Source organism: Conger conger, chromosome 1 (assembly GCF_963514075.1).
Source record: "Conger conger chromosome 1, fConCon1.1, whole genome shotgun sequence".
Lineage (NCBI taxonomy): Eukaryota > Metazoa > Chordata > Actinopteri > Anguilliformes > Congridae > Conger > Conger conger.
In genome coordinates, this window is record NC_083760.1 from 11121175 (window position 1) to 11144846 (window position 23672).

The window sequence follows — 23672 nt, forward strand, 5'->3', positions numbered from 1 at the left end:
AACACACACTGAAGAAATTCAGATGAAATGCATCGATCGCTCAAGTGTACAATGGCAGTACCCTCGCTGGAAATCAAACATCAAATACAACCTCGCCACTGTAATCCTAGCGCTCTAATCATGAGGCTACAGCCACCCAACTTACCTTTTGAAGTTTCTCTTTATTACACCATATCTTGAAGTGATACAATAAAATGTTAAATTAGTTCGGTTTGTTATTCTGGTCACAATGATGTCCTTGTATCATCATTTAATAAAACATCAAAGCACATTTTTTAGTGTGTCTAGTTTATTATTCCCAATTAAGGGATTACAGTGGTAGTATTTTGCAAATTACATTTTTCCCTCAGGGAAACCATCCAATAACAACACCCCATCATCCCACAGGAGAACAGAACAACTTGTTACAGAGATCTGTAGGAACAAAATGACACAAATGATTTTGAAAATACTCATAGTGGAACCAATTTAGAAATAAATTGTGTTCTTTGGGGTTTTCTTTGTCACAATTACAAAGCACACTTTTTTTAAACAACATTCAGATTCTCAAAACAACCTCGGTAGCCTTTCCTGGGGTTTTTCTTTTGAGCTTTTTATGAAGGCAGGGTAGAAGACAATGCTGGCCTGTTCCCCCTTCTTTCAGGTTAAACACCACACTAGAGGTCAATACTGACGATACTAAAATGACACAAACACGAAAAATGAACTTGGAGCCAATCACACTTCCTGTGATTTCCTCTATCCAATTCAGGCAAGAGTACAGATCACATGACGGCCACTGTTTTTTGCCTTTGCACTTTTGCTAAGTGTTTGTGTTCTGGTAGGATAGTTGGAAAACGGTCTGTGTGCAATGTAATGAAATGAAATTAGTTCTCATAATTCTCATGGCTCGATCTTGCAAATGTCACCCCACTTCTGTCACAGGTAATGGGTTTCAAGTCCAAGACTACTGCCATTCTCCAGGTCATCAAATCACAGGGCAAGTTGTTTTACTCAACCTTTTATATTAGACCTTCTACTGTCACGGAATAAGCAAATGAAGGAAACTTTAAATGAGTTTGATTAACTTGCAGTCTTAAGAGTGCATTTGGAGTGACAGATAAACTTGTTACCATTACATAAAGATGTGCAGAGACCACAGTTCTCTTTGTGCCATCCACTCCTGCAATGCGATGGCCCCTCTCTATATACAGTACAGAATCTACACTATTCAGTGGGTTGGGGGGAGACAAGGAATTAAAGTGTCCAAAAATAAATTATATGGGTTAATAAAGGAAATTTGTTCATTACACGTTATTTTAAATGGGCTTAGTGTCAAATGGGTTACAAAAGTGCTTAATCTTAGGTACCTTTCTTGTGTACAAAGTGTCCAAAAAGAAATGACACGGTTTAAGACGGGGGGGGGGGGGGGGGGGTTGGTAAATCTGATTATGTTTAACAGGGCTTAGTGTCAAACGGTTACAAAGGTGCTTTTATCTTGGGTACACCTCTCTGGTGTACTGGTATATCAAAACAAAATGGACTGTAGTGCAGGGACCCTTGTGATTGGGCCCTGTTTATTCTACTGGCAGCCATTAGGGCCAGTGTAAATCAAACACTGATCTGAAACAAAATGGCGGCGGGGGGGAGGTTAAAGATGGACTGAAAAAGAGGGAGGAGAAAGATGGACAGACCAACAGAAAGAGAGAACTGCACATACGGCATGTGATTTGGTAATACTCTCAAACGCATCACGGATGGTTCATCCAGCGTACCACCCAACTCACATTCCCACCCAAAACCCACCCCCCATCATCTTTCCCAAACCCCCCCCCACCCCCATCACACACAGAGAGGCAGACACACTCAGAGGGGCGCTGTGGAGCGGCATCGGTACAGGAGCACACCTGCCAGCTCAGTGGTAAGGAGCATGTTCATTTTATTTACAGTTTATTGCACAACTCAGTCTCCTTCAGATGAATGCAGTGAGGCTCCACAGAGATGCAAGTCCGCTGAAAAGGTATGGAGCTTTTTACGGCGAGGGATTAGAGGCTCTTCTAAACACTGAAGCGGGTATCGGGGGTACCGGGGATTCGAGAGAACCAAAAGCAATTCCACCTGAAAATTCCTGAAGCCCAATCTTCCGGATATTTAAACTCAAAGGACGGAGAATCTGTGCCCTTGCTTGTGCTGAGGTCAGTGCAACCTACAAATGGTGTTTGGTTAGGAAATGGTCGAACGCGAATGGGGGCTTGTTATCTCGTTAGCTGACGCGAGGCCAAGTGCTTGACAGTTAAAATTCACCGGAGGACGACACAGTGAGGCAGCCAAAAAGCCTGAGCACTTGCAGGTTAGGGGTTAATTTAATCATTTCAAATGATTATTTTCATTAGGTTTTTTTTTTTTTTTTTCATCTTTCAAAAAGTCTATAAAAAGTCAGCAGGGAGGTTTTTAAAAAGCACAAGGGAGGAGGGGCGGGATTGAGCAAGGAAACAAACAAACAGAAAAAAATCTCCCCTGGACTGCTCCACCTCCTCGAAGTCTTACAAAATCTTGTTTAAAAAAAAAACAACACAAATGGAAATCAACAGGATTAGGGAAGGGGGGTGGGGGGGGTCTTAAATTATGAGAAGGGGAGGGGGAGGGGCAGGAGGACCACAGGAGGCGGGCGTAGGGGAGACTCAAGGCTATTGGCACGCAGGAGGGCTGTCCACAGTTCCACAGACGAGGGCCCTCAGAGGGGTGTTAGTAGGGGCCTTTCGAGTGTCCGAATATGCCGATGGGGAAGTGCTTGACGTGAGAGGACCACTGCGCGGCCAGCTGGAAAAACTTAACATCATTCCACTCCACTCCGTCGATGAGCACTGTGAGGGAAAGACACAACACAAACAGTCAGTCCTCAATCCTGTCGACCATCGAGAAAGCACTGTGCGACACAACACAAACACAGTCAGTCCTCAATCCTGTCGACCATCGAGAAGCACTGTGTGAGAAAGACACAAGACAAACACAGTCATCTGCCCTGTCGACCGTCGATAAGCACTGTGAAAGAGACACAACACAAACACAGTCACTCATCTGCCCTACCGACCATCGATAACCAGAAAAAAAGAAAGAAGGGAAAAGCCATTAATGGTCCAATATTGTACACATTTCCAGGGTTTTATTTTAGGTCCTGGTATCCAGAAGACGACGTTCAAGCACCAATAACACTCCAGTATCCAGTTTCACGTGTCCATTCTCCAGCGCCTCTTATGAGCTTTACCAAGAACAGGCTGTTTTAGTGACTGAAAGTAAATGCACAGGTATGGAAATGCCAGCAATCCCAGCCAACCATTGCTGTGTCTAGGATAATGGGTAAAAATATATGTGGAAAGTGAACTGTACATCAATAGGCAAACAGAGGTAATTTAAGGTAATATTGTTATTAATTGGATAAGAGCGTCTGCTAAATGCCATGTAATGCAATGTAATGTAATGTAATTAGCGATTTAGACATGCTCATTTTCTTTAAAGAAAAATGAACTGTTGCACTGTTAACAACATAAAGATAAAGGTCATTCATTACAAGAATGAAACCGACATCAAATGAGATGTCTAGTTTTTGTTCATTTGAGTATGAAAACGATGACAATGTGGTGTTCATGGAAGCTATTTTAGCACTAATGAGATGAAAGCACACGGCTGAACGGGTCCTCTCCATTTCCACACAGAATTAGTCATTAACCGCGCTGTTCTTGTGAATGTTCTTGTAATTTTCAGGGGTTTTTTTCTGCGGATATATTTTCAAACCAGCGCTTTCTTTCCAGCTGCAGTCGAAAACACCCGCTGTTATGTGAGTAATATTCACACCTCTCTTGCGGAGACCGCCATCAAAAGCACCTGCTACATAGCAGTGAACTTCAGTACATGCAAACTCAATGGGCCCAGGTGGAGGCGGTTAGGTGAAAAGGTTAGATAAACTGGTAAAAAATAAATTCTTTATTCAGCAAACATTTTGTTCCCATTTTTTCTCTCGCCCTCCGAGTGCAGGAAATAAGACAGCCAATCACACAGAACAGGGGAGAACCAGTGACACACAGCGTCAGTGTACTGCACTTGTGAAAAAGTTGCCATTACACCAGGCCATCAATGTCAATTGGTGATAAGTGACATTAACATTTAAACTGGGTTGTCATGGTTACACAGGAGTTTACCGTGTTGTTCTATACAAATCATTTAATATTTGTAGTTTTTGGTATTCCAAGTCCTTCCAAATACCTGTCAGACAGTGGTACTTTGGGTGGAACAGTGAATCAAGGTGGTACAGCATGCACATTAAGTTGGTATAGCATGAAGTGATATAGCATGTGCACTAAGGTGGTATAGCATGTGCATTGAGGTGGTGTAGCATGTGCATTAGGGGGTATAGCATGTGTGTTGAGGTGGTATAGTATAAGATGGTATAGCATGTGTGTTGAGGTGGTATAGTATAAGATGGTATAGCATGTGTGTTGAGGTGGTATAGTATAAGATGATATAGCATGTGTGTTGAGGTGGTATAGTATAAGATGGTATAGCATGTGGATCAAGGTGGTATAGCATGAAGTGATATAGAATGTGTATTGAGGTCGTATAGCATAAGATGGTATAGCACGTGTATCGAGGTGGCATAGTATAAGATGGTATAGCATGTGTATCGAGGTGGTATAGCATAAGATGGTATAGCATGTGTATCAAGGTGGTATAGTATAAGATGGTATAGCATGTGCATCGAGGTGGTATAGTATAAGATGGTATCGCATGTGCATCGAGGTGGTATAGTATAAGATGGTATAGCATGTGTATCGAGGTGGTATAGTATAAGATGGTATAGCATGTGTATTGAGGTGGAATAGTATAAGATGGTATAGCATGTGTATCGAGGTGGTATAGCATGTGTATCGAGGTGGTATAGTATAAGATGGTATAGCATGTGCATTGAGGTGGTATAGTATACGATGGTATAGCATGTGGATCAAGGTGGTATAGCATGAAGTCATATAGAATGTGTATTAAGGTGGTATATTATAAGATGGTATAGCATGTGCATTGAGGTGGTATAGTATAAGATGGTATAGCATGTGCATTGAGGTGGTATAGTATAAGATGGTATAGCATGTGCAATAGCACGTCTCACCCCTCAGCATGGTCTGCTGGTGCTTGGCAGTGCAGATAAGTCGGCTGATTCCCTCGATCACCTGACTTTTAGACTCCACCTCCTTGTCCTTTGTTTTCTTTGGCAGAAACATGACTGAGGAGGAGAGGAAGGAAGAAGTCATCAGATCAGTAGAGAGAGGGAAAGAGAAAGAAAGAGAAAGAGAGAGGGAGGAAGGGAGGGAGGGAGAGGGACAGAGAGACATGGGGAGAGAAAAGGAGGGCGAGAAAAGGTTAAATGGGCTAGAGAAAGAGAGGCAGAAAGAGAGAGGGAGTGAGAGAGTGAGGGAGAGGCTGTGGTAAGGAGAGCGAGGCCTCCTCACCCTTCTTATTCTTCTCTTTTGTGACCACGGTCATGGACATGGTGGGCTGGGTGCTGTAGTCCGGCCCGCCCAGGGGCAGCCGGCTGACCTGCAGGGAGCGGAAGGTGCACTTGAGCGTGTTCTTGGAGGACGAGTCCCGCTTCTCTACGTCCCTCTTCCTGTCCAGCGGGGCCGCCCAGTAATCCACCTGCAGGCCCATCAGCTCCCCCTGGCTGCCTCCCGGGGAACTGCACCCACACAAGAGGGGGAGAGGGGAGCAACATACAGTGAGACATTCATTAATTACATTACATTAATGGTATTTGGCAGACATTCTTATCCAGAGCGATGTACAACAAAGTGCAAAGTGCATACCCATAAACCAGGGATAAGTGCGCTCATTCAGTTCTGAAATGTTGCTTTGGTAAGGATGTATTTTATTGCCCTCTTTTAGACAGTCCTCTTCATTTTATTAGATGCTCTGCATCCTGTGTCAAGCTGGTTTTAGGCTATATAGCAATATTATAACTATAATCGCATGTGGACTATTTATATAGGCTCCCAGTGAATGAATTGAACACTATTCACCTATATTTACCTAATTATACACCCACACCCACACACACACACACACACACACACACACACACACACACACACACAATGCTGATAATTTCAGCCTCACTGTAGTCAGTGTGTGAGTGTGTTGTGTTGAACAGCATACCTGCATGAGTAGTTTCAGCCTCAGTGTGTGAGTGTGTTGGTGGGACAGCACACCTGTATGAGTAGTTTCAGCCTCAGTGTGTGAGTGTGTTGAGTGGAACAGCATACCTGTATGAGTAGTTTCAGCCTCAGTGTAGTCAGTGTGTGGGTGGAACAGCACACCTGTATGAGTAGTTCCAGCCTCAGTGTGTGTGTTGGTGTTGGGACAGCACACCTGTATGAGTAGTTTCAGCCTCAGTGTAGTCAGTGTGTGAGTGTGTTGGTGGAACAGCACACCTGTATGAGTAGTTTCAGCCTCAATGTGTGAGTGTGTTAGTGGGACAGCACACCTGTATGAGTAGTTTCAGCCTCAGTGTGTGAGTGTGTTGGTGGGACAGCACACCTGTATGAGTAGTTTCAGCCTCAGTGTGTGAGTGTGTTGGTGGGACAGCACACCTGTATGAGTAGTTTCAGCCTCAGTGTGTGAGTGTGTGAGTGTGTTGGCGGGGCAGCACACCTGTATGAGCTGAAGCTGGTGTTGACAGACGGGGAGGAGGGTGGGGTCGGGGAAGCCTCTTTCAGGGCGGGGGACACCTGCGGAGGGGTGGAGGAGAGAAGGCCTGTTCCTACTGGAGCTGCATCATCAGAGTCCCCTGGAGGGAGGGAGGGATAGAGGAGAGAAAGAAGAAGAGATGGTCATTATGAAATACTCTGCTATTATGAGCTACCAACATTATTCCATCATTAGAGTACTTTTCTATAATTGGTTAGCTTTTAATAATGATTAACCCATATTAGACTAAAAACTAAAAAATAGTATGTTGAGAAAATGACCACTGAGGTCATTCTGTTTGGTGTGGAAAGAAAACCTGTGACTAATGACTAGAGTAGGATGTTAAGAAAAAACCATGCTGTAGCCTCATACATTGGCCGATATGAAATTTCAACACATTTGTGATCAGCTCCGCTAACTTAAGTGTACCAAAGTAATTTCAACAAAAGGACATTGATGGCTTCATTTTACAATATAATTAATTCCAACAGAAACAAGCTTATAACAGACTCCTGTAATCTATTACAGCTGCACGCACCTGAGGTAGCAGACGACTGCTCCACGATGCCCACTTTCACCACCTGGGGAAGGGTCAGATACGAGGTGGTTAGAAAGCCAGCCTGTGCACCATCTTATTAAAAAATACAGTACTGTGCAAAAGTCTTAGGCACCTGTATAACATTCTGTACAGATAAGATTCTTTCAAAAATAATTTAATGAAAGGTCCTAAATAAACATACAATACATTTTACATGACATTTTAGTAATTTGGCAGAATAGTTAAAAACTGAATCAAATCAATATTTTTTGTGACCACCCTTCGGTGTTAAAACTGCATCACTTCTCTGAGATAGGGAACTGCAGGACAGCGTTGGCTAAGACAATCAGCAGGGAGGTTGTTCCAAGCATGTTGGAGAACTGGACCACAGTTCTTCTGCAGACTTTGGTTGGCTCCTTGCTTCTGATCTCAGACAGTCTTGATCAAGTTTTTATGTAAAACGTAGTCAATTACTTACAGTAATATGTAACTTTTAAATTAAATACAAATACAATATTATTATAAATATTAAATACAAAAATGTCTGTAAAATTAAGTCTTTTGGAAAATGAATATTTGGAAATCTCAAATGTGTTCTTTTATTCTAACACACACACACACAAAAAAAACATATATAATAAAGTCTAGTGTGCCTCAGACTTCTGCACAGTACTGTATATATTCCCCAATATTTTGTGATTTTCCCGACCCCCCCCAACTCCTCTGCTCCCCAACCTCAAAGGCCCCAAACTCCACCTCTGCTCCCCAACTCCAAAACCCCCAAACTCCTCGGATTCACATGACCCCCCTATTCTGACTATTTTCCACACTGTAGACTCACCACCAATCACACACTGCCCATGTCTGGAGGACAACGAGGTCAACGTGTCCTTAGTTTCTGGGAATCAAGTTACAGGGAATCAAACCTAAAAACCTTTAGTTCACGGGGCATGCAGTAGGGTCAGCGGGGGCTCACTTACCCCGATGAAAGGGATGAACTTTTGGCAGGAGTCCTCATCAGGGCTGTGCAGGGACAGGGTCCCAGGAGCAGAGAGGGGGGGGGGGGGGGGGGGGCAGAGCACGAAAGTGAGAATCACACCCCCAACCTTTCCACACTTCGGAACGGAAGCCTTTGGCCAGAGTGTTAGAGAGTTCTCAAGTGTTACGATCAATGTGGCTGATGGAGGACTGAACTTCTGGGAAGGACGACCCTCCTTAAGTCTGGCAAACGCAGTTTTACTGTTCTGGCACCACAAGATAGTTAAAGTGTGTGCAGGGGAGGTGTGGGTGTGAGACTCAAGGCTTAAAAAGTGTTGCTCCTGTGTTTGCCCAGTAGTGATCGCTGTACATTATCATTACTCTATTCGATGTCGTTCTCCTGATATAATTGTCACATACACATTAGAGTGGACTGCTAGTTCATTGAATTTTGATTAGACTTTTTGTAACGAACACTAAATGCTTAGAATCATTTAACTGGCTGTGTGAAGGAATGACGTGTCTCTGAAAGTCCTCGCGGACAGAACGAGTGGGACTCCAGGGGCGTAGTGGTTAAGGTGCGTGACTGGGACCCGCAAGGTCGGTGGTTCGATCCTCACAATAAGATCCGCACAGCCGTTGGGCCCTTGAGCAAGGCCATTAACCCATTAATTGTTCCAGGGGAGGATTGTCCCCAGCTTAGTCCAAATCAACTGTACGTCGCTCTGGATAAGAACGTCTGCCAAATGCCATTAATGTAATGTAATGTAATGACTGCAGATGTTATTCTAACACTCTGGCCGGCCTTTGCAAACGCATGCAAAAAACACAAAAATCAGATGATCATTAAATCAAGTACAGATCCTGGGGTCACAAGGGGTCAGATTAGACTGAAACTTTGACCCACCAACCATGTTAAAAACCAGATGATTGCCCCCCCGCCCCCTCAAATGTAGCTGAGAACAGTTACCATGGTGATTTGTGATATGTGAAAGGGTCAAAGTTTCGACTAGCCTCGCTTTGATTTTCGTGAATCAGAGGTCCCAAAACAATCCCTTTAGAATGTGACTTTTTTTTCCTTCTTCTTTTTTTTAATGCAATACAGTTGAATGCAGGATTGCACGTGCTACATCACCCACTTGCACACATCCACATGATGTAAAACCTTTCAAAACTCTTGTCACTGTTATGTTCCATATTAACACGGTGCTACAAACACGCTGTAAAATTCTACCTGGTATTTGGCAAAAGATGAAATAAAACGCACACACAGTATAATGCATTTCCTGAACACCAGGTGTTGTTTTAGGAACCAGTGATTTAACCGCCCACCCCCCACCTGATTGGAGACCAAGAAGCAAAAGCAGGACATGCAGGCATAGCCATGGGCTTTCAGCCACACCCCCTCCACCACCCCGCACCCCCGCAAGCCCGCAAGCCATGGGCAAGATGCACATATCTGAAGGGTCCATAGATCAGAGCACCAGCTGAAAAGAAAATCGCCACCATTCCCCGAGCAGCAGCAGAGAGAGAGAGAGAGAGAGAGAGAGAGAGAGAGAGGGAGAGAGGGAGAGAGGGAGAGGGAAAGAGAGAGAGAGACAGCCCCGAGCGCACTACGCAGCTCAAGCCCGACTGCGCAGACGTGTGTCATTTCGCCCAGGCCAGACTGCGCAGCCGGACAGAACCCAGCTCAAGCCGGACACCAGACTGGGCAGCTGGATGGAACCCAGCCCAGGCCAGACACCAGACTGCCCAGGCCAGACACCAGACTGCGCAGCCGGACACCAGACTGCGCATACCAGTGTGTGTCGGCTGAGGTCGACTCAAATATAAACACCTCATATGTCTATGATGTAAGAAACCAAAATGGATATGGAAATACCATTGTGTACATATGCACACGTGTTTCATATCGAGGTATGTCTGCACATATGTCCAACCTTTGTATGTTGTATACATGAAATTAAACTTTTTTTTTTTTTCCTAGATTTTTTTAATTTTTCCCAATTTAGTAGCCAATTGTGCCCCGTCTATTCCAGCTGCCCGTGCGTTAGCTAGGGATACCCAGCCTCCCTGGGGGTAGTGTCGGCCCGGATGGATCAGGTGATCCTGAGAACGACAGGCCTTCTCCAGGCCGGACCGTCCCGCCCGTGACCGTGACTCCGAGGGGCCCGGGGCGCTGTGGTATGCGTCCAGCTCACTAAACCCGCCTCGCTGAGTCCTCCCCCCCCCCGCCCACGGAGCGGCGAGCCAATTATGCCGCTCCACGGCCAAACTCAGCTTTGGCAAGGCCGGGAAATCGAACCCCGGTCCTCGGTTTCCGAACTGATGCCTGCATCAAGGTCCGTTACATTAGCCATGCACCAACGCAGCTCTAAGATAAACTTTAATTTTAATAAATGCACATATAGCATGCCTACAGCTCACACTGCGCATGTATATACAATATACAACTGTAGAATTCCCCATATTCCAGCTCGGATGGAAATGTAACATCTGAAATGATACATTTGAAGTAGACACAAGCAGCCCTCAGCACACAGGAATTGAAGCCTAAAGCGGGACTACAAACCAGGGGAAAGGGCAGAGCGGCCAGCCTTTACCCCACCCTGGTGGTAAAATTCAAATGCATCACTGTGTGTGACTTCTGCACCCGACCCAATACCGACTGGCGCTCCACAGTGAACAGAACTATGCTCCAATGTCTTTACTGGATACACTAACAAAATATGTTTGTGCTGTTCCCAATTATGTGTCTGACCTTCAAATTGGCACAAGCTGCAACTTTGCCAGTTGACAGTTCAGAATAGGAATTCACTACAGACACTCTAAAGGCTTTTCACCCTTCAAGGTGTCGGATGGCAAACGTGATTAGAATGTTTCTCAACAGAACATTCTAACGCTGATGTAACAATCACTGCTGGTAAACTGAAAGCAATGGGAGTTCTAGAACGCCGACTTTGGAATTTTGGAAGAAAGCATTCCCAAAAACAAAAACAAAAAAAACCTACTGTTCAAGAGGGTTAATACAGACTCTTAATTCCCTGTGCTGTCTCTGGACGGTGTGGTATACTCCGTCCCATCTGGGGATTTTCCAGGCATTTCCGAGGGAAACGTGTGGAAATCTGATGGACAATAAAGCAAGAGCCACTCAAACCAGCCCCTTGTGGCCAGCAGTACTGGCGGCTGTCTTATCTACCTGACGGTGAATTGACTGAATGATTGATGTCACTATTTGGCCAGAGATCCCACTCACAGGTCTAAATCAGTCACAGAGGGAGCTCAACTGGCCTGGACTGCCTGTTTTCAGTGTCCCTGGTCTATGACCTTGTGGTGCAAGGTTAGGAGATGGCGATGGGTTTGGATTTTGGGGTGCTGGAAGGTGAGGGGGTTCGCTCTGAACACCAGGCACTGGTACAGCAGGCTGGTAAAGGCTGCCCGGACAGAGGACGAGTCTGACAGACAAAAGCAAATCGAATCACCCAAGAAGGACACAAGACTCAAGCAGACCACAATACCTTACTGCAAAATCAAAATGAAAGCTCTTTTTCCTTCAAAGAAAGCAAATAAATAAATAAATAGAACAAACAGGAAACACAGGTGTTATTCACACACGAGATGGGCAGACAGTGAGGCCTACGTCTCAGTTAAACAGCTGTTCTCCCAGCGTCCACGAGTCCGACAGGCATATTCATCACGCAGAATCAAGTGTGTGTCCCTGGCAGACCTGGGTCAAATTCGTAATCGTCTTGGATTCAAACACTTTCCCGTGTTCGATTAATCTTGCCAACCGAGAGGGCCAGAGGGCTGGGGTTTGCCCTCTTTGACAGTATTCCACATGTTCCAGTCCGCCAGCAGACAAGCTCAGTGACGTGTAGGGGAAGTATTTGAATCCAAAACAATTACGAATTTGACCCAGGTCTGGCCCCTGGTGGACGCCCACTCTTATGACGCTGATACATTGCACTCTAAAGGACGGAAACGCACGGTACATCGAAATGCACAGCACAGGCACGGCTAGACGTCCTCTAGAATCTGTTCTAGCAGCTAATACTGACAGCGAGTACCTTTAGAGCCAGCTGTTCAATAAAGCCTTGTAGGATCAGAGCCTTTGCCTAGCAGTTAATTCCCTGTAAAAAGTAAGAATGAGACTGATAGCGGCTAAGGAACCCTTTATCTTCCACTTGCACCAAAGCTATGATCTTAATCCATCCCCCGGGGTGTCAGGATCTATTCACAAGACCAGAACTTATGTAGTTTAACTGGTATTAGAAAGGATTGTGCACTGTGCTTGAAGAAAACTTTCCGGGTTGACGTTAACTAAATGCGGCTGCTATACGCTACTATTACACTGACCAATCAAAGTGTTAAGATATTTTCGATGTTGTGGCCTTACCTCTTTTGTTTGTAAGTGAGCATGGCCTCAGCAATGGGCAGCTGATGTGCCCCATTGGCTCCCACCATGTACTGCGTCACCCGGGAAACCACATCGGGACTCTCCTGAACTGCAGGGGACATACAGGGGGGAGTGCCAGGAACTCATCTATTCAGTGCCACGTTCACACGTTCATCTAGACATTCTCCAGTATTGCTTCAATCTAGAATGTTTGACTCTTCCTCAGTATGACTTCGTCCTAGAACTACATACATAGGAATATTGTCCAGCAAGGGTTCATTCTAGAAGTACACTAGAACCATTCCATAAGCATGGCTTCATTCCAGAAGTACTTTTTTTTTTTTTTTTGGATTCAAGGACATGTAAAGTCTATATTTCAAAACACGTTCCTAATCATAAATAAATCACGAAAACTTTGTATCATCACACCACAAGCATATGCTTATTATTTGCGCTGCTAAATCAAGCTGAAAATGAACACAGAGCATTAAATAACAACATACTCTCGCACTGGCGGAAGTTTTGATCCCGACTCGGAACACGGGGAGTGACACAGCAGCGGTCGGCTCTGTTCTTACCCACGACTGGAGCGTCTGGCTTGTGGAAGAGGTCTCTCCAGGCAGCGTCCTGGAACAGGCTGTTGTACCGGTAGTCAATGGTGCCCAGATACTTAGACACCGGGTGGGAACCTGAACGCAACGACAGGGCTGTGAGCAGACGTGCATTGAAGGCTGCAAACGTTTGTGGCAAACTATGTATGCAGCAAACAGAACGATTTTTAATGAACCTTCCGTTTAGCCACCAACACCTTTTTAATGCAAACAGATGACACTTAGTTCTAACAATGCCAGCTAGCTGATTTGTTGCTTGCCTGTGATTTATTTTTAAAGGTAAGAACAAATATTGCATTGATTAAAGTGTATTATAACAGCCAAATAACCGTCAACTTCTGCTCTCTCAGCGTTTTCCCTCATCAGCGGCTGTTTCTGTTTGCCGTGCACCTTTTCAAGCCGTAAGCTAACATTAGCTAACTTTTGTGCCAAACAGGAAAAAAAAAAGTTGAATATGTCGATGGATGTTAGGAGCACTTCACGGAAACAATCCGGAAACCTCCGTCCGACTCCTCGCTCACCGAGCGGGATGATCAGGAACCGCATGTACCCCAGCCAGTCGGGGGTTTTGTGCGAGAGGTGGTCGACGAAGAGGCGCAGGACCGCGCTGAGGTAGTGCTGCGCCCCTGCCACGGCGATCTTGATCGGGACGGGGGTCTGGGAGTTACAGTTACAGCTGAGGGACGGGAAACGGGAAGAGTGAGAAATAGAGGGGTACAGACGCCTCACAAAACACTGTCTACGCTGTCCGAAAGACTAATGCAATACATCAAGTACATTACTAGCACTAAATGCACTCAGTGAGCATTTTATTAGGTAGACCTGTACACCAGCTTGTTAATGCAAATATTTAGATATATTATATATTACATTATATTATATATATTAATTCATATATCTTTGTGGGTGCAAGACAGGGTGGTTTGAGTATCTGCTGATCTCCTGGGACAGTCTCTAGAGTTGGTGGAGAATGGTGTGAAAAACAAAAAACATCCAGCTCTGCAGTTTGAGGTCAGAGGAGGGGAGCCAGACTGGTCAAAGCAAGAAAATGCAACAGTGGTATGCAGAAGAGCATCTCTGAACACACAAGGCGTCAAACCTCTTAAGTGGATTGGCTACAGCAGCAGAAGACCAATAAGTAAGAAAATAAGTCAAATAAATACCAAATAAATGTCTTTATAGCAGGCCAGCGTACTATGTGGCCATACATATTATAGCTACATCCAGTAAGCAGGCATCCTGGTAAAACATGAGATACCTAGGTGTGTTTCAATTACCTAGATATATAGGGTCATAAAAGGAGGTAGAGGGGCATATGACAATAATTCCTTTCCCTTTACCCAATAACCCCATTTCAAAAGCCACAGTGGAATGAACCTGAAATATGATCTTTTTATTTTATTTTATGGATTTGCAGTTAGATTATTTTCAACAGCCAAGCCCTTGGAAAGTGTTGGAGTAAACAGTGAGAGAGTAAACTGAAATATGGCGGTGAAAATAAAGGAGAACGGGGTGGAGAGAGATGGCGAATAGTGTGCGTTTGACTTACAATCGCTGGATGCGCGACACGATGGTGTTAAAGGCAGCCTGGATGTCTGCGGTGGTGCAGGTGCACACCACGGGGAGCTGGTGGTTCTGCAGCACGTCTGACAGGTACTGAGAGACACAGACCAGAGACCAGAGATGAGAGACGAGAGAGGGAGGGAGAGGGGGAGAGGGAGAGAGAGTGAGATGGAGAGAAAGAGAAAGAGAGGGAGAGGGGGAGAGAGAGAGAGAGAGGGAGAAAGAGGGAGGGAGAGAGAGACAGGGAAAGAGAGAGGGAGAGAGAGAGTGAGACGGAGAGAGAGAGAAAGAGAGAGAGGGAGGGAGAGAGACAGAGACCAGAGACCAGATAGGGAGGGAGAGAGAGAGAGAGAGAGAGAGAGGGAGAGAGACAGAGACCAGAGACAAGGGAATGAGTGAGAGTGAGACCGAGAAAGAGAGAGGGAGAGAGGGAGAGAGAGAGGGAGGGAGAGAGACGGAGAGGGAGAGAGACCAGAGACAAGGGAACGAGAGAGAGAGAGAAAAGAAAGCTTAAGGGGAAATTTCTACCCAAAGTTAAAAATAAAAATGCCCCAAATTTGAAACCTTAAATGCCCACAAAAAGCACCCCTATTAATTAGGAGGAAAAAATGGCTCAAACTTGCAGCAAATTACATCACATCTTGCCATAAACAGAGAGGGACAACCAGTGAGCCTATTTAGGTAGGCCACCATATATTGTGTGTTCAATGGTGTAGGTTATTTTCTGTGCTTTGGCAACACAAGCTGTTTCCTCTCATGCTAATAAAACATTTTGAACTTTAATTTGAGAGATGGACAGGTCAACACCAAGCACCAGAAAAAAACGTTATGGCCTGTTGTTTTGAGTGCCTACATACTGATCTGTAATGCCTACATACCCCCCCCAGAAATGAGACGGTCACAGCAGGTTACCCCCCCCTTACCTGTCCCTGCCAGTCAGAGGTGTTGATGAGGATGATGTTGTCTGGGAGGTGGTCATCCGACACCAGGATGTGATTAAGCTGGTCGTAGACCGTCTTCCGTGGAATCTGGCGGGGGTGACAAAAATAAAACCATGGAAACCATTTAATTGTCCCGCAAACATGACGACAGGCAGGAGGGGGGGGGTGCAGAGGCCGCAGTTCTCCTCCCTACCTGCAGGTGGCAGCGCGTGTCGAGCGAGCGCTCGTTGTCCAGGCTGTTCGCCCTCTCGTTCTGCGGCCTGCTGGGCTGCCGCTCTTTGAGTGAGGTGCTCCTTCCTCTCCTGCCTGCCAGCTTGGGCTCCTGTCTGTTTGGGAGAGAGGCCAGCGTGGGGTGGGGGGGGGGGTCATATAACTATACTATACAGTTATTTAACTGACGTTACACTAAGCAGGGGCCAATCCCCCTGCAGCAATACAGGGTTAAGGGGGGGGGTCATGCTCAAGGGCCAAGCATATGCACTGATCTCCCTCTCTTTTGATCAGGGACCTGAACAACTTACACTCCAGGTCCCAGCCAAGCACCTGACCCACTCGGCTACAGGTGGGCTCTCAAAGTCAGGGGTGTAAAGGGGCAGAAGTGGAAGTTGGAGTAAGAGGAAGGAGCAGGTTGGAGGAGGAGGAGGGGGGGTAAAGGGGCTACCTGTTGGACGGGATGATGAGCGACTCGGTCTTGGTCATTTTGCCACTGGGGGGCAGCTTCTCCAGGAAGGTGTCCATGTTGTCCATCTCCAGCTCCGTGGTGGGGGTCATGGCCTCCGGCTGCTCCTGCGGCCCCCGCGCACAGAGCACAGGGCGGTAAGGCAGGGAGGACGGCTCAAGAGCCCAACACGAAAAACAAAATGGCGACCGATCACTGGCAGAGGTGAGACTGAGACATGAGTACGCACGTATGAGACGTTGTCGGACATGTCGTCCACCTGGAACTTTGCCGCGCTGCTCTTGGCCTTGTCGGGGTCCAGCTGTGGGACGAACAGAAGCGGTCAGCTCGAGTTGCCGGGCAACGGGCCGCAGCTGTGAGAAATACGCACGCCACTCTGAAATGGAGGCTTGAAACATGGAGGCTGGAGGTCGATTTAAAGCACCCTGGTCATGTGACGGGGGGGGAACTCACGGGGCTGGGTGGCTCCCGGTGGCTTCGGGTGCTGTGGATACTGCCGATCTCAGTCTGGGAGCTGGAGAGAGACAGGCCCTCGAAGTACGGCCTGCGTCAGACACACACACACACACACACACACACACACACACAGAAACACAGACATACACACACACAGACATACACGCAGACACAGACAGACAGACAGACAGACACAGGGACAAACACACAGGGACAAACATACGCACGCACAGATACGCGTGTGCACACACACACACACAGACACACACACACACACACACACACACACAGACAAAAACACACACACACACACACACACACAGACTGACGTCAACACCGCAACTAAAACAACGAAGACGCTGAGGGGAAAATGTGCACAGTAATGTGCGCCTGACTGCTTGGCTGAGCTCCCCCACTCTGATAATGAATGGGCCTTCTATGACTTCTTGGTGATGCAGCAGTATTGTATTCCTGGGAGCAACACAGATGTTCTCCAGTTTTCTAAGCTGTTCTGTAGAAGAGTGTCTGCTACGTGAATATAATGTAATGTAATGTCATCCCACGCACTAATATATCAGCCAAACCCGATGGTGAAAATTGGCAAACAAACCATTAAGCAGGCAAACACTTAAAATAAGCACACACTATTGTATAATCAAATGTAGGAATCCACAAAAAGACGCACTGATCCCACTTACTTGAGTTTTGGTTTCGGGGTGCTGAGGACGCTGTCGTCATCGTCCAGTTCCGGGCCGCTGTCGCTGGGGTTCTCAAAATCCAGACTCTCCAGGTCCTCCTCCACCTCGGGGGGCGGCTCGGCAGGGTCCTGCTCGGAGTCCAGCACCTGCACCCAGCCAGGCGTGTAGGGAAGAACTACATTACCCACAATCCCACGGCGAACCACATGACACCACAGGAAGCTGTGAACCGATCGACTGTGAATAGCGGAAACCTTGGCAACAACCTTTAAGGTGAGGGAATGTGAGAGAGAAAAGGTGAAAATCCCTACCTCATCAGAAACTCTGAACCTCTTCAGAAGGGCCACCACCCGCTGCTTAAAGTTCTGCTGCTAAAAAAATTAAAAATAATCACTCAAGTCATTCAGGCACCAGATGTCAGGCTTACCAATATATGAAAGTTATTGTGTCAAGTGTCTAAACCTTTTTTCCCCCCCAAGTACATACATTAGTGTTAGTGGAGCTGACACCTTCCCCAGTCACAGTTATGAGCAGTTGTGACAATATTTCTGAAATCTAATCATTAGTATCATCTCATTGTTCCCCACAGAGATTAGTATGTGGCTTCACCACATTTATAACAGTTTTGTCCATAAACTGTGCAGCTCAAGAGGCAGATAAAGGTCAGAGAGATAGGTAAAGACTGGGTCCAAAAGCTGAAGTTACGGCCTTCTGTCCCTCACCTGTCCCTCCATAGAGGACGGACAGATGAAGGCAACAGATCAGAAAGCTCGTCCAGTCAAACAGTCATGTGACTCCTGAAAGCCAGGAATGCTGATTCAGAGAATTTGGGCCTATCAGCAGCCGCCTATCCTCACTCCGATTGGCCGCAGAGGGAAGGACCTCCGCAGCGCCCTTATTTCCCTGAGCAACAGGAAGTCTCGCTGCAGTACTGCGCTTCTGCCAGCAGGTGAAGCTGCTCTGCAGGGGGAAACGCACTGAGGAGCTGCTGATGGGTTCAGTTTAGAGAAACTCTGCTCCTGAGGCAGGCTCCAATGACACAGCACTACACACATACCACCACACAGAGACTCACACTCACAGAGACATACCTCAGACTCAGACTCAGACTCAGACTCAGACTCAGACTCAGACTCAGACTCAGACTGCGTCCACACACCACCATGCACAAATGTGCACATATACGCACACACACACACACACACACACACACACACACAGAGATAATCACTTACTCTGGTAATGGACGTGGTCCTCACTATGGACCTTCTCTGCTTCTTAGGCTTCCTCACGTCATATTCATCATCCTCCAAATCCTACAGGGAGAACACACACAGACATGCATACAAGCACGCACACATGCGCACACACACACAAACGTACGCACATACAAGCACACATACAGTAATAATTACTATGTTGACTACATAGTTCATTAAAACTTCATTACATCCAGGCAGCCAAAACCGTATTGATTTTTAAAACTACAGAAATGGAGTGCTTTTTTTTAAGCTGTGTTACTGCCAGAACTAAGAGCTGACACTGAAAAAAGAGCAAGCGGACAACGTAAAACATGAGCCAGCGGCAAACAAACACAGTAAGAACATGAATACACAACAGCGTGACCCTGAGCCCTCCATACAAGGTTACACTTTACAGAGAGAGCATCCATTATTGATGATGTTTGCGCTTCACCTGGCCCTGCACTGCATCATCGCTGGCCTCCTGCTCCGAGGAGAAGCTCTCGTACTCCTCTTCCGAGTAGTTATCTGGGGTCAGAAAACGCGCGTGGTAAGACACGGAGACAAACTGATTTATGGAGGCGACGGGGTGAATCTAAATGTAGGACCACAGACTATCACTTCTAAAATGTAAACTAAAAATAAGCTACACATTCCCAGGTCTGAAGTTCATCTTGGGGAATATGCGACACAGAAGAAATGGCTAAATATTTCCACAGAAATATACTGTTTGTAATTTATATTACTGAAGAATAATAGGCACCGCAAATCTCAGTCAGTTCATAAGACATTGCTGAAATAGATGCATCGGATCCCAGGATAAGAAAGCCGCATTTGGGCAAAAATCACTTGGAGTTTAAATGTCAGCTTTGCAATAAGTTCAGTTTCCCAGCAGGGAGTCCGTTAATCTGCCAGCGCTACACCTTATTTAGAGATGCGCTCCTCCCCGCACAGTCTGTCCTCTTGGTCCACTGCACGTGGGAGAGGAACTATTCTTTTATAAAGACTACTTCAAAAATAGATTTGCCTGAGCAGAGAGAGCATACCTGCATAATTAAGGAATAACTGTGCAGAATAAAGACTGTACCTGAGTTGCAATGGACTGACTGTGCAGACAGTGTACACCTGTACAGACTACAGACCACGCCTGTGCAGGTACACGGTACACCTGTACAGACCACGCCTGTGCAGGTACACGGTACACCTATACAGACCACACCTGTGCTGGTACACGGTACACCTGTACAGACCATGCCTGTGCAGGTACACGGTACACCTGTACAGACCACGCCTGTGCAGGTACACGGTACACCTATACAGACCACACCTGTGCTGGTACACGGTACACCTGTACAGACCATGCCTGTGCAGGTACACGGTACACCTATACAGACCACACCTGTGCTGGTACACGGTACACCTGTACAGACCACGCCTGTGCAGACAGTGTACACCTGTACAGACTACAGACCACGCCTGTGCAGGTACACTGTACACCTGTACAGACTGCAGACCACACCTGTGCAGACACTGTACCTGTAAGTGCTGTAGACCAAGTGTACACACCAGTCTAGCCCGAGGGCACCTGTATGCACTGTCAGTGTGTACCTCAAAGTATGAGAGTGTACGTGTATGTACCTGTGCAGGTAAGTATGTATCTGCATACACTGTATGTTTAAGTGAGTGCCTGCATGTATAACAGTGTACCTGAATGTACCTGTGTCAGTTAGTGTGTACCTGTCTATATGACAGTGTATCTGTATGTACCTGTGTCAGTTAGTGTGTACCTGTCTGTATGACAGTGTATCTGTATGTACCTGTGTCAGTTAGTGTGTACCTGTCTGTATGACAGTGTATCTGTATGTACCTGTGCAGGTGTGTAGCTGTCTGTATGACAGTGTATCTGTATGTACCTGTGCAGGTGTGTAGCTGTCTGTATGACAGTGTACCTGTGCAGGTGTGTACCTGTCTGTATGACAGTGTATCTGTATGTACCTGTGCAGGTGTGTACCTGTCCGTATGACAGTGTATCTGTATGTACCTGTGCAGGTGTGTAGCTGTCTGTATGACAGTGTATCAGTATGTACCTGTGCAGGTGTGTACCTGTCCGTATGACAGTGTATCTGTATGTACCTGTGCAGGTGTGTAGCTGTCTGTATGACAGTGTATCTGTATGTACCTGTGCAGGTGTGTAGCTGTCTGTATGACAGTGTATCTGTATGTACCTGTGCAGGTGTGTAGCTGTCTGTATGACAGTGTATCTGTATGTATCTGTGCAGGTGTGTAGCTGTCTGAACACACCTGTGCACTTGATCTTCTGCCCCCCCTGCAGGGCGGCCTCCTCGTGGTCGATGGGCTGGCTGGACAGGGAGAAGATCCAGATCTCCGCCACCTTGCCCAGCGTCTCCTTCTGGCTGCTGCAGAGAGGCAGCACCTGGCCGCCCTCGGTGGGGTGCTGCAGCACCTGAAGGGGAGAGGGAAAGAGCAGAGAGACATCATTTTGGGGTTGTTCCAGGCTCCCTCGGGAGTCGGCTCCAACGGTTTTCCATATGCGGTGCCGGTCCCACCAGAACGACCTGTTCCCCGCCCCCCGGCCTCACCACTGAGCTCTGGGAGGAAATCCCTCTTCCAGCTGTAACCGATACTGACAGGGCTTACTATCTCACAGTGACAAGGGCAGGGGGCGGAAGGGCAGAAGAATGAGAGGGGGCCTGATGATGGCTTCTCCTTCCTGTGTTTAATGCCTTTAAATTGGATCACGGTCCGATGCCTTCCCCTCCGATAGTAGCCCTTGGAGACGAGTGTGACGTTCGTTCTAGCGCTGAGACAGTTTTACGTTTCCTGAGTTTGCGTGAGTGCAGACCCCTGTGCACGCCTTGTCGTGACACCCATAACCCTGTGCCCGGTTCCGAGATGGCTGATCCAATCACACCGTTCGGCGTGGAACGGTTCCGTAATGGAAGAAGGACAACAGGAAACAGCGGGAGGGTGGAAGAGAGGCAAGAAGTGGCCAAAGGGCCTGGAGTCCCGTACGGCTGTGTGTGTGTGTGTGTGTGTGTGTGTGTGTGTGTGCGTGTGTCTATGCGTGCGTGTGTGTGTGTGTGTGCGCGTGTGTCTATGCATGTGTGTGTGCCTATGCGTGTGTGTGTGCGCTGCGTGTGTGTCTATGCGTGTGTGCGTCTGTGCGCGTGTGCGTGCTGTGTGTGTGTGTGTGTGTGTGGGGGGGGGGGCTCAGACAGTATGAAGTACCCAACCCCTTAATAATGTAACTGAGTACCAATAATGTGGTGGGGTTTTGGTGTAATTGGTTTTGAAGGAAGGGTTCGGTCTAATCGTGCCGTTCCCTCTCCACAGCCAGCACAGAGGGGGGGCTCTGCCTGACGCAGAGGAGCCGGTGACAGAGAGGAACTGTGTGGCCCACTCTCTGCACCGATGGTCAGACGCTGTGATCAATAAAGACCGCACGCTTCACTGAGCAACACAGTGTGGGCTGTATCGAGTGCCTGTGCACAGCGGGGTCTGTAACCAGAAAGGACAGAGAGAGAGAGAGAGAGAGAGAGAGAGAAGGGGAGAGGGGGGGAGAGAGAGAGAGAGGGAGAGAGAGAAGGAGAGGGGGAATGAGAGTGAGAGAGGGGGGGAATGAGAGTGAGAGAGAGAGGGAGAGAGGGGGAATGAGAGTGAGAGAGGGAGAGGGGGAATGAGAGTGAGAGGGAGAGAGAGGAAGAGAGAGACAGAGAGAGACAGAGAGAGAGGAAGAGAGGAAGAGAGACAGGGAGAAGGGGAGAAGGGGAGAAGGAGAGAGGGAGAGAGAGAGAGGGAGATAGGGAGAGAGACAAATAAAAGAGATAGAGACCAGAGATATATAGAGGCAGAAAAATACAAAGTGATAGACAGAGATAGATGGATAGATAGAGTGTTGAGAGAGTTGTTGCTATTATTGCTCATGTAAATACTTCACTGTGCCGATATTAATATACTTTGCATTGCAAATAAAGCAATCCCCTCAGGTTGAGACAGGGACAGCTGAACATGCTATATGAGGCATGATGGTGACATCAACACGACCGATCTCCCACCCCCGCTCCCGCTCACCAGACCCATTCACCTTCCTTTCTAGCACCTTCCTTTCTAGCACCTTCCTTTCTAGCATCTTCCTTTCTAGCACCTTCTGTCAGAGACGTCCCAGAGCTGAACCCCGTGTGTAGACGGGTCAGGGCCTTTGGGTTTGTAATTTCAGCACATTCCTGAGTCTCCGCTCTCCTTCCCTCCCCCGTGACCTGGCTCCTGTACACGCCGCGGTGTGTAGGAAGGTTACAGGGCTGACTGGCCCTGTTCAGCCGCCAGTTCCCCCACTCAGAGCCCCAGTCCCACCCCCTCAGAGCCCCAGTCCCCCCCCCCCCCCCCCCCCCCCCCCGTCAGAGCCCCAGTTCCCCGCCCTCAGAGCCCCAGTTCCCCCACTCAGAGCCCCAGTTCCCCCACTCAGAGCCCCAAGTCCCCCCCCCTCCTCAGAGCCCCAGTTCCCCCCCACTCAGAGCCCCAGTTCCCCCCCACTCAGAGCCCCAGTCCCCCCCCCCCCACTCAAAGCCCCAGTCCCCCCCCCCCACTCAAAGCCCCAGTCCCCCCCCCCACTCAGAGCCCCAGTCCCCCCCCCCCACTCAGAGCCCCAGTCCCCCCCCACTCAGAGCCCCAGTCCCCCCCCCTCAGAGCCCCAGTTCCCCCCCCATCAGAGCCCCAGTTCCCCCCCCCATCAGACCCTCCAGTCCCCCCCCCCAGAGCCTCCAGTTCCCCCCCCCCAGAGCCTCCAGTTCCCCCCCCCCAGACCCTCCAGTCCCCCCCCCCAGAGCCTCCAGTTCCCCCCCC

General features: G+C 47.7%; 1 protein-coding gene across 4 annotated transcripts in view; it reads right to left on the reverse strand.

The window, feature by feature from the left end:
* Nucleotides 1-1848: 1848 nt before the first annotated feature.
* The window catches only part of pacs2 (phosphofurin acidic cluster sorting protein 2), a 75385-nt gene continuing 53561 nt past the window's right edge, over nt 1849-23672 (reverse strand). The window contains exons 5-25 of one of the 4 annotated variants that reach the window (XM_061242661.1): nt 21114-21276; nt 19267-19340; nt 18807-18887; nt 17883-17942; nt 17572-17717; nt 16871-16961; nt 16647-16718; nt 16400-16518; nt 15932-16064; nt 15721-15825; nt 14784-14890; nt 13756-13910; nt 13202-13312; nt 12624-12732; nt 11239-11352; nt 8230-8272; nt 7250-7292; nt 6676-6811; nt 5478-5704; nt 5138-5251; nt 1849-2843 (exon numbers count right to left, since the gene is read on the reverse strand). In XM_061242661.1, the coding sequence (XP_061098645.1) occupies nt 2725-2843; nt 5138-5251; nt 5478-5704; nt 6676-6811; nt 7250-7292; nt 8230-8272; nt 11239-11352; nt 12624-12732; nt 13202-13312; nt 13756-13910; nt 14784-14890; nt 15721-15825; nt 15932-16064; nt 16400-16518; nt 16647-16718; nt 16871-16961; nt 17572-17717; nt 17883-17942; nt 18807-18887; nt 19267-19340; nt 21114-21276 (2322 nt within the window). In that variant the 3' untranslated portion in view covers nt 1849-2724. Of the gene's footprint in view, nt 2844-5137; nt 5252-5477; nt 5705-6675; nt 6812-7249; nt 7293-8229; nt 8273-11238; nt 11353-11745; nt 11779-12623; nt 12733-13201; nt 13313-13755; nt 13911-14783; nt 14891-15720; nt 15826-15931; nt 16065-16399; nt 16525-16646; nt 16719-16870; nt 16962-17571; nt 17718-17882; nt 17943-18806; nt 18888-19266; nt 19341-21113; nt 21277-23672 lie in introns of all 4 variants that reach the window. The other 3 variants (XM_061242657.1, XM_061242666.1, XM_061242671.1) reach the window with 3 other exon arrangements.